The sequence below is a fragment of the Xyrauchen texanus genome, chromosome 7 (genome assembly GCF_025860055.1).
Source record: "Xyrauchen texanus isolate HMW12.3.18 chromosome 7, RBS_HiC_50CHRs, whole genome shotgun sequence".
In the NCBI taxonomy this organism is placed as follows: domain Eukaryota; kingdom Metazoa; phylum Chordata; class Actinopteri; order Cypriniformes; family Catostomidae; genus Xyrauchen; species Xyrauchen texanus.
Window position 1 is genome coordinate 12,991,917 of NC_068282.1, and position 11,819 is coordinate 13,003,735.

Consider the following 11,819-nt stretch of genomic DNA (forward strand, 5'->3'; position numbering starts at 1 on the left):
AATAGCGCCAACCAGCCTCCACAAGCACAATAAATGTATTGACAAAGAGACAATGAACTATTGACAGAGAACCGCATGTGACATCCGCATGCTCACCACGTGCTTATCGTGTGGACAGGAAGGGGGAAACTTTGAACGTAAAAATGTGTGTGTGTGTGTGTTTTTCAGTTAAACACAGAACTGCATATTGCTAATGAAATACGTGTAATCCCTGTATGTTGTGTATTTCTGAGGTATATCAAACTCGTTAGAACTGTTTCGTTGTGTGTTTTAAAATCTGAGGCCTCATATTTAATAGCCTCCGTGTATATTCCCTTATTAAGTGTACTAAATATACCTTTCTTGGTATCAAATTAAACCTTACGATTTGTCCGAGCTGAATTCGAATATAAGATCTCTGTAGAATGATATTACGCGATGTTTTACTATCTTTTGAGTCATTCAGCCCAAAATCTCTTACTGTCATAAACATGCAAATGAGCTTTGACAAAGGAACTCTCTCATGCCCAGAGTAATGGAGGCCTTTACGACCTCCAAAGGAATGTTCGGAGAAGTGCTGACCCTCCCTTCATTCTCTTACTGAGAAAGAGAAATGAACCCTGTTAATCCTATATATATATTCTATATATCTATGTGATAAATATTGACATGTATCTAATGTGCCATCTCACATTTTCCCTTAAATGTGCTTGATCTATGTTTTCTTGCAAACTAATGGGTTAATGTTTCAGACTTTGCATACTATGGTTAACCAAAATCATATGTGTGGCATATTTGGTCTCTATAACTTGGTATTTTGAAGATTGAAATGACTGTGTACATGATATGTCGATAACAACAACATATTAGTATTAAAAGTATATTTCCTATTTTCTTTCTTGCACATGCAATGGGCAATTTTACAACAAAGAGCAATAAACCAAATTCCCGCCTAGAACTCAAACCCTTCTTATTGGTCGAGCCAATGAGAGGTGGGACCTGTTTCCCGAGGGTATAAAATTGCTGCGCCCACTTCCTCTCATCCTCTCTCTTAGCTCGCTCTTAGACCTGTCGCTTATCTCTTGCTCTCTTGCCCTCTGAGCCTTGTGCTCTCTCACTCTCTCGCTGAATCATGCCACACTAGAAGGCCCCAAGGACTCCCAAGCATGTGCCAGGCTACCTACAGCCTTGACTGCCCATTCACCAAGATCCTCTGACTCTCACTGGTTCTCTCTCTCATCAAGACAACATCAAAGATCAACTGGAGCCTCAACAAATTGCATCAGGACAGTTTATTTCAAATGGGACATGCAAGTATCAAACTTAGTCTCATTATTTGATACATTAAGTATCCTTAACCCCTTTCTAAAAAGGGCGTGTCAGAACTAATATGATGGTTTGCTCAGGCTGATGATCTGCTGAACTTCAAACAATGCTATAACTTCCTGTATTCTGCTTCAGCCCTCTTTCCCTTGGTAAACTGTATGAATGTATGTATATGTATGTTAGATTAGTTTAAATGTTTAGTCTAGTTAATAAAGTCTTGTTCATGTCACATGTAAAGTTGTCTGTGTCTCAAGCTCATATCTAAAGTCACTAATCATAGATTTTGACTACTTGCTCTTAATACTTAGTAAGAAAGACATTTCCCATGCCCCGGAAATGTACCTTTCTATTAATTAATTAATTAATAACCAATATTGAGTGTTCACGGGATGAACCGAGTATTTGGTTGTAATGTTAATGTAGCTACATCAAGTTAACCCGATTAACTGATCCAAATATTCATAATTGATTATAACAAGTTATGATTGATTATTAATATTTCATAGAGCTGATTCGCTACCTAATGGTGGAAGAATATAGAGCTGATTCGCTACACTACACAGGCATGTCTGATGCGGGGTGTGGCTGAATTGAGATTCCAAAATTTGGAAATTAACCCATGAATATTTAATCACGAATAAAATCAAAGAAATTTCCTTCAAACTTATTTATAAGTACTAGCCCACTAATTATTTTCTTGTAGAGAGATTGAATTATGATGTCGATATAGTCTGTACATTTTGTGGCCTGCAGGCAGAAACATTTTTTCATTTATTTTGGAGTTGTCCCTACTCGACTTGTTTTTGGTCTGATTTCTGCAAGATTGTTAGAGATCATATCATTCCCAGCTTTCAACTTTGTTTTTAAAATGTTTTATTCAGGGTTTTTTTAGCTATGACATGTCTCTTCAGAAGGAATATTATTTGATAAATGTTCTGCTTTTGTTGGCAAGGTTTAGTATTCATAAATGTAAGTATGAGATGCTACACAGGCATATCTGGTGAAGGTGTAGATTGACAGGCTCTTAAACAAGCCCTCATAATAAATCTCCAACTGACTGACAAATTCACTTGTGAAATGGATTGCTGTGAACTGTATGCCAATAATTTGATTATGATCAATAATATGGTAGTAAACAATACATTGTATTCTAAAGCAGCTTTTTGTATTGTCTTATCAATGAATAACTCTTCTGCCACAAGAATGTAATGCATTTAAATGATCTGAATATTTTTATTATTATATATATATATATATATATATATATAAGATAAAGGCTTGCCAGTGAGGGAGGCAAGCCTTTGTTGTTTATTTATTTTTTATTTTTTTAAACTTCAGGTTAGACTTTTCCTTCTAGATAGTTCTGTTTTGTTTATTGTTTTGGCCTTTCACCCTCCTGAAGTTTCTGCTGCTCCCCTTTCCTTTGTTTAGTAAATAAACAAATCATTATTTTGTTATCCATTTCAGTGCGTGTTTGAGAGTATGAGACTCCGGGATTCCTTTATTCATAAAGGACTCCTTTACATTTGTTATGGTTTACTCCAAACTAGACTTTGGATTTTAATCATAGCAGTGTCCGATTGATTTATATGACTGTATAATAATATGCAACTAAAAACGATTCAAGGGTGATACAATAAAAACCTGTATGAGCCTTCCATGATCTGTGCCGATGTGCGCCACAGTCTTTATGTCAATGGTTGTGACCAGAATAGAAGTGAAGAGCACATCTTTCATCTCCCCATTGAAGAAGTCCACTCTGTAGTAAGGCTTTGACACCATGGTGGGAAGTGCTTTGCATGCCAAACTCTCTGGATTCTAAACAAAATAGAACAATAACGTGCAGATTAAATATATGTTTGCTCAAAAGTTCACTAATGTGTTTTTAATGTATGGACTTGTAATTTGTCTGCTCGGCAAAAAACATAAAAATGACATTTCCAGGCCAATGACAAAAAATTCCAGTTTGACAAAATTTAACATGCAAAATTGCAAACATCACACCCAGCACTTAGCAAACACAGTATATACTGTATTAAGATAACTTATTTCAGAAATACTGTATACACTGCAAGTGTACTGCCCATATGAGAAGGACAGTGGATTGTTATCTTAGTAAAAATCCCATTACTTCATTTACACTTTATCAAATCCAAATTTTATTCACTACCCATTCCGTGCCAATTTTGTTATGACTTTATATAAATGCAGCATATATTGAACATTTTCCATTTACAGATCTTTAGATCATTAGGGAATTTGTTTCTGCAACAGTGAAAAACTAAATCACATCCACGTTAACAGCAACACAGAGAAAAGGAAGCAACAACTTGTAAAAGGAAGGCTGCAGACACCATCTGGCAATAATAAATAATTTCCTGCTCCTAGAGCCTACCTAGCTTGAACACCAAATTGGGATTTGTGGAAAATACTTTACATTCTTTCATTTCAAGTTTGAAAACAGTTAAATTGCTTTACGAAATGCTACATATACCTACATACAGTATCTACATCTTCTTTTATATTAGACACCCCCTTTATTACTGTTTTTAAAACAAACCGTTGATGTAATGCCACTTGAAAAATCCACCATGGCATGTTTGATTTGCTATCTCTGGCTGGCTCATTGCCTATTAAAGATCCTGAGAGTTAAAACGCAAACTTCTGATAATAGTATTATAATGACGTATTTTATTCATGTATGAACATGTGGCCGCTGGTATCTGCGTAATAGACAGTGACTACATGAATTCAACAACACAACAGAGACATTCAAAAAACATGCAATAACAGTGATAACAATTGACTCAAACAGATTGCTCTTTCTGAGCGCTTCCAGCTTCACTTTTGAGTTTAAACAAATATCAAACATTTGTGTGAGTCATTTCCTGGAACTGGCTAAAATTTCAACCACTGTAATTATTTTATGGTCCACTCCTTTTAAGGTACAGGTTGAAGAATATAAAATAGACCAATGAAACCATTTAACAAATAAGAGACAGGGAAGTCTTGTTTTAGACAACGTTAGAAATATTTCATATTCAGATTTTTCAGTAGGGCTAAACATCATTCATATTTAAAATGTAATGCACTTAAATATTAATGTGAAAACATTTTAAAACTACCTACAAATCATCTGTAAATTTAAAAGATGGGTAGAATAATAGAATAAGATCTGAATATTATGTTTTTCAATTACTACTTCCTTGGAGAGGAATATGAACTCACCTCATGAGGGCACATTTCACATGGTTGGAAATGGCACAGTCCTCGTGAGAGCCGCTCTGTCCCTTTTGAACAGCAGGACTCAACCCCCTTTTCAATGGCATTATTCACATAGTCTATTGGAAATGCGCACAAGGCAGACTGACTGGTAGGTTTGCCCTCTTTATCTGTTTTAGCAAACACACCATACAGGATCAGGCTTTCCATCTTCACCCCTAATTCATCCGCCAGCTCTTTGCCTGCTGTGCTGAAGTGGGCAGCTTGAACTGAGTCGTACACAACATCCCGGAAGCTCCTTCTCCTTCGTTTGGGCTCAAACCGGCACTCCAGAACTATCTCCCTGTACATCCAAGGCTCACTATCCTTGATCGGCAGCCGCCCAAGATGGGTCTGCAACTTGGAGTCTGGTTTCAGTGGGTTCTCCCACTGTACAGATAAGAAATACACATATTCTACTGTGGAGAAGGTATAGATGTAGTCAATGGTAAATGTATCCTGGAATTCAGGAAGAACTGTCAAGCCCTTCACTTGGCTGTCGAAACCATTCTCTGTGGCGAGTAGGCGGCGAATTGAGAGGGATTGCTTGCCATAAGACCCAGCAATGGTGCTATTGATGGTAGCTGCGGTAAAAAAGTAAGTTGAAAAGCCATCTTTGACTGCACTAACCATTGTGCCGAGAGGACTAGCGACACAATCAGGACAATCTGCAGGCGAATTGGCATTTTTATTAAAAAAGCACTCAGGGTTAACACGTTCACCTTTGTTTAATTCAAGGACTGTACAGATTCCATATTGGGTGCTCCCACAGATGTAGAGGAAGTCAAGATGGTCCTGAGGCTCTAGAACGAGAACCTGGTTATCTGTATCCAGTGATGTCCCTGTTACACTCTCAGCATCACAGTGACAGGTCTGACACTCTGGACTGTCAACAGGGCCTGTTTGTAATTCCCACAGTTTGGTGAGCTGACTGTCCAAAGCTTCAATCACATTTTGAGAGGCCACGTAGACCTCGTCAAAATATTTATAAACTACTATATTCTGTATGGCTTTTTTAGTTTGGAAAAAGGGGACTGAATAGTTAACAGAAAAATTCAAAGCTATTTGTGGCACCGTAGGACATGTATTTAGGGCACATGTCAGATGTATCTGTAACCAGACACAATTGAATAAAGTCCTGGGGCTGAATAACATCTCCACTTTTCTATGTAGTCTGAAAGAGTATGTCACTGCTCCTTAACACATGCTGAAGATAAACCAGGATGTCTGAATGAAACAAAAAATGTATATCATCATTATATCATAACATTTTTGTTTCCAAACATTTACAGTAACTTGTAAGAGTACTTTGTCATTTCTACTCAATTTTATGAGTTTTCAGAGTTTCAACTCGTCAACTCATTCAACTATTTATCAGTATGTAAATTCAAATTGGTCACTGCCACTTTGATTTTACTTAAAACTTCAAAGGGATGGTTCACCCAAAAATGTAAATTCTCTCATCAATTACTCATTCTTATGCCATCCCAGAAGGGCATGAATTTCTTTGTTGTGCTGAACACAAACAAAGATTTTTAGAAGAATATCTGCATGTCCATACAATGCAAGGGAATAGATACCAACATTTTAAGCTCCAAAATGCATATAAAGGCAGCATAAAAGTAATCGATATGACTCCAGTATTTAAATCTATTTATTCAGAAGCGATATGACAAGTGTGGGTGAGAAAGAGATCAATATTTAAGTCAGTTTTTACCATAAATTATCTTCCCTCACCAAAAACAAAAGAAGAATGTGAAAGTGGAGATTAATAGTAAAAAAGGACTTAAATATTGATCTATATCTCACCCACATTTATATTTCTTCTGAATATCTAGATTAAGCCATTGGAGTCATATGGGTTACATTTACCCTGCTTTAATGTGCTTTTTGGATGTTGCCAGGACCTACCTCAAATATCCTTTAAAAAATTAGGGTGAGTAAATGATGAGAGAATTTTCATTTTTGGAGAACTAAAGAAAATAAAATAAAATAAAATAAAAGAAATAAAAAAAGTCTCTTACAAATACCTACCATGGTAACCATAATTTCAGCCAAAATAGCATAGGTAATCAATCTACTACATAAAATCGTGTTAACATGGTCTAAGATGTCACAGTGCTCTAAGAATAAATAAAACATAACTGTTTAAAGGCGTTGCCATATTAATTTGATATTTTGCCTGCAGTTACCCATGGTAAATGAGTAGAAGGAATGATTGCGCAATGTATGTAGAATGGAGAAATGTATTTTCACCAGCACAAAAAATCAGCACAATGATAATCAAAATTCAACTTTTACCCACAATTTACAAAAATAATCGATATACACCGCGCCGTGTCAGTGAAATATTATTATCAGCTTTGATTTTCGGGCTTGGTCACGTATAATATCAATGTACAGTGAGATAGTATAGAACTTAAATAAAATGTGTATGTGAACATGTTATAAAAAGTCGAAGAATAAAAGGAAGAACGGTGGTAAATTATTGATTTTTTTTTTTTAGGTAAATATATGTGAATGTAGAATGTTCCTAACGCTCACCTGAGACGGTGGCCTTTTACCTTTTTCTCTGAAGTCCTATAAACTGAACGTGTGAACGTGCGCGCGACCAAACCCACGTGCTGGAGCTCGAATGACAAATTGCATTTCAAAAACTAGTAGAAAAGTAGTAAGGTCAAACGAAAACTCACAAGATTCCAGGATTGACCGGTTTCTTCGTACGGGACAGTTTCGACTTCTTGTATTTGCATGAGATTTGCAGACGGGTACTCCACCAGTCACGGTACACGCCTAAAATACATCATAAGGAAGTACTATTGCACAATCCTGTCCTGACATTAGTGTCTCCCAAGGGGTTGAAATTAGGGGTTGCACACCCTTAACCTTTTACTTGTCTAAACAGCAGTTTCGCTCAGAAAACATTTAGAAGGCAACTAAAATCTCTTTTATTATGGCCAATAATTTTTTGTTGAAGAAATGCAGGGAATTTTTTTCCCCAGGCTAAATTCTGTCCTGGAGTGAGGAAAAAGTAAGATAATGCACACTCACAAAGGTTATAAAAAAGATGTCCAACAAGCTTAAACTGGGAGGGAGGAACATAAAGAGTGATTGTTTGAATTTATTTTTGGTTGTTATGTTGTTACATAGTGTGTGACATCAAGTCAACTGGTGACGCAACTCTGGATTTTCACACAAATAAATAAAAAATATCCTCATCTGGTCCTATAAACGTCCCTTTTTACAGATTAATCTACAGAGAGGGAACTAAAGAATAACTGCATTTTGTACCATATATTTACAACAGTTAGTCCTCCAGTCTGATTGGACGAGAGACGTTCCATGAGTACTGATGGTCTGACACATCAGAACTCCATTGCTTCACTGTGTGTATCACTCCACTTGTGTTTGTGCGGTTTTAAACTAAAGTTTAAGAGTAGTTCATATGTGTTAAGATTTACTGTATAATGTGTCTCTTACATGTATTTTTTTTTTTTTTTTTTTTTTTTGACATTTCATATGTTAGCCAGCAGGAGGTGGCAAAAGATCATTTTTGTGTGTAATGTGAGCCAGTTAGGTGATGTGAAGTGAATCTGTGTCAGTCAGTGTTCACATACAGCACCTCTTCATGATCACTTAATTGTATTACTACTACACTACTAATGCTAGGAAATAGCTTTAAATGGCTTTAAGCGAACAACTTAAGCATTACGGCTCATCACAGCTGAGAGATACAACAGACTGATTAATTACACAATGCGTGCTGTTTAAATTGGCGGAGGACTTTGCGGTTTCTATAGTGATTGACTCTTGCGCACCGGCTACTGCAAAATGGGGAGAAATACCCCTGCTTGGATGCAATTTTTCCACTGAGATAGCTGATCTTCATAAAGCTTACAGCATCTCTGCTTGGGAGTGGCAACAGGTAATCGCACACACTCCATCTCTCTCTCACACTCTCTCACTCACAAACACACAAATCCATCCTTGTTTATTCAATAACTTGTTCAAAACTATTTTTGAATAACTAACAAAGGCTTGGACGCATCATTTGTTTTGAACCAGCAATGGCAGATTCTGATCCTTCGCGTAAGAAATAGTTCCATGCAAAAATGTTGTACATTGTGTGTAATGCTTGGCAGACAACAAGGTAGACGAAGGTTGAGGATCCACAAGCAGTAACTTTATTTAACTAAACAAACACAAAGGAAAACCCATGATGGGGAAATAAACATAAGCAGGGAACTCAGGAAGGAAACACAGAGCAGGCTTAACTAAGGATGGCTGGCGCGAAACAGACGTTCCGAAGCTTTGCGAGATCCCGAAGCAAAGATGATTCGAAACACTGATCCGAAGCGTGATTCAAAACACCCACGTCACGTGACAACGGCTAAATGAAGCGTCTAAGTGTTTCATCAGGTGGAGTGCTCCGCCGAATCAGGGTTTCATTGATTGGTCGGTTCGGGAACAAATCACACAATCACACAGTATAAAAGTTTTGTCAACGCATTTTCATATCGTGGGTTTTTGTGAGAGGAGTTTGGTTTTGAGATAGTGGATTTTTGGTGATATAGTGACATTTATAGTCGCGATTTGTTTAGTTATATTTAGGATTTAATTTACATTTACACATTGACTTAGAGACACACAGAGTACATATAGTGACACATGAATAGATGCATTGATAGAAATATATATATATATATATATATATATATATATATATATAATATATATATATATATATATATAGATTAATAGATAGATACATATATATACAGATACATATAGATTGATTAGATAGATAGGCTACATATAGATAGATAGATAGATAGATAGATAGATAGATAGATAGATAGATAGATAGATAGATAGATAGATAGATAGATAGATAGAAAGAAAGAAAGATAGAAAGAAAGAAAGAAAGAAAGAAAGAAAGAAATGGAGGCTCCACAGAAGAGATGCCGTACATCTGTGGTGTGGGAGCATTTCCATTTGGAAACCCCAAATAAAGTGAGATGTGTGTATTGTGATCGGCAGCTCAGCCTACTGCAACAATACATCATCCATGATCGCCATTTGAGGAGCATTCATCCTGCCATTCTGCAGGGTGCAGAGGATGGTAGTGTTCCCCCTGTACCAAGGCCTGCTACTGACACTGCTGGGCCATCTAAGCAAGGTATGCATTGTTTGAAATATAGGCTAATTATAAGTGAAATATAATAACTAAGTGTTGGGCCATTGTTTAGAAAGGCCATGGACTAAGACATGCCTAACATCCCAATCACAACTGCCAATCACTTTAAAAACAAATGTTGTCAATATAATATTATACTTTGTGAATATACATTTTATATGTCTACATATGAGTACCCAATCTACAGCCAAGACATCATTTTGTTTTTTGTAATTGTTGTATTTCTATAATGCACTTTATCTTTCTCTGCACACTGAGCATAAATATTCATAACATAACTTTGTTTAGGAAGGTTTCCAAATGAACCAGTAGACTACTTTCACGGTAGGCTACTATTTTTCCAATATATTTGTCTGAAAGTATGTTTTATCTTCTCTTTTAAAAGGCAGACAGAGGGAATTGGATGAGGCTCTTCTGAACATGGTGGTGAAGGATCTGCAGCCCTTCACCATCGTGGAGGATGAGGGTTTCAGGGCCTTTGTGAACAAGCTTGATCCAAGCTATGTCCTCCCATCCCGGAAGGTGCTTAAAACAATGGTCAGCGAAAGGTACAACACAACCAAGGAGAAGACAATGGAGGACCTACAAAGGCGGAATTTGTTAGCCTTACGGCTGACATGTGGTCTTCCATTAATATGGATGGATATCTTGGTGTAACATGCCATTACATAACACCAGAGGCAACAATGGCAACTGTTTTACTGGGTGTAAGGAGGTTTTACCAAACCCACACAGCCCAGCATCTCATGGAGGCTAAAGCCTTGCTAATGGCTGAGTGGGGAATAACCTCCAAAGTTCACTGCATGGTGACTGACAATGCATCCAACATGATCCTAAGTGCCCAGCTACTCAACCTTCGCCATGTCCCATGTTTTGCTCATAATTTGAATTTGATAGTGAAAAAGGCCCTGGATCAAACCCCAGTCATCAATGAAATTCGCCAGAAAGCCAGAAAGATAGTGGGGTTGTTCAGATCCAGCTGCAAAGCAAAGGACAAGCTTGTGGAGATGCAGAGCTTGATGGGCAGACCAAGTCTGAAAATGATACAGGAGGTTGAAACGAGATGGAACAGCACATTCGACATGCTACAACGCTTGTATGAGCAACGTGAGCCAGTGGCTGCTGCACTTGCCAATTTAAACAGTGATACTGCTCCCTGACAAGTCTTGAGTATGACATTATTCAACAGTCATTGACACTTCTTCAACCATTCAAACTAGCAACAACAGAGATGTCAGAGGAACAGAGAGTGTCTGCTTCAAAGCTCATACCATTGTACAGGATGTTGCAGCACAAGCTTGCACAGAAAAAAGGAAATGCAACGCAGGAATCAACTGTACAATTAGGTAGGACACTATGACCATACGTGTAATTGGCATAACTCTCATATTGTTGTCATTATTTTAATTAATATGGTTTTCTCTTGTGTTGGCTCATAGGCTCACATCTACAAGAAGGTCTGCACTCCAGATGTGGAGGGTACGAGACTTTTAGAGCCTTGGCACTGGCTACACTGCTGGACCCAAGGTTTAAAAATGTGGCTTTTGGAAATCCTGCCAAAGCCCTGGATGCTGAAAAGCACATCACACTGGAGTGTGCTTCACTGATGCGTTCAAACACAACTCCTGGTGAGTTTCAGTCTGTTATCTTATGTAATGTGATTCATGAAATTTATACTTCATATGTGTTGTCAGTTTATGATTTGTTACTAATTGCCGTTTTCTTTTAATTCAGAACCACAAATGTCAACATCAGGCCCATCATCAACACCAGTTGAAACACAAGACAGTTTATGGGAACATTTTGACAATCAGTATCCGTGAGACCCAGATGATACACAATCCTACAGCTGATGCCACAGTGGAAGTGAAAAAATACCTCAGCGATGCGTTTTTGCCCAGAACTCATGATCCTCTAACTTACTGGAAAGAGAGAGCAGTAATCTTTCCTCATTTGTATGTCCTAGCTAAAAAATATCTTTGTATGCCAGCAACAAGTGTCCCTTGTGAGAGAATTTTTCAAAGGCTGGAGAAATTATCTGTAAAAAAGAAGTAGG

At 37.4% G+C, this 11,819-nt stretch overlaps 1 protein-coding gene across 1 annotated transcript in view; it reads right to left on the reverse strand.

Moving 5' to 3' along the window:
* The window catches only part of mst1ra (macrophage stimulating 1 receptor a), a 32,972-nt gene extending 25,606 nt beyond the window's left edge, over positions 1-7,366 (reverse strand). The window contains exons 1-3 of the mRNA XM_052130985.1: positions 7,260-7,366; positions 4,534-5,793; positions 2,950-3,123 (exon numbers count right to left, since the gene is read on the reverse strand). Coding sequence (XP_051986945.1) covers positions 2,950-3,123; positions 4,534-5,721 — 1,362 coding nt within the window. The 5' untranslated portion in view covers positions 5,722-5,793; positions 7,260-7,366. The remainder of the gene's footprint in view (positions 1-2,949; positions 3,124-4,533; positions 5,794-7,259) is intronic.
* Positions 7,367-11,819: the final 4,453 nt, after the last annotated feature.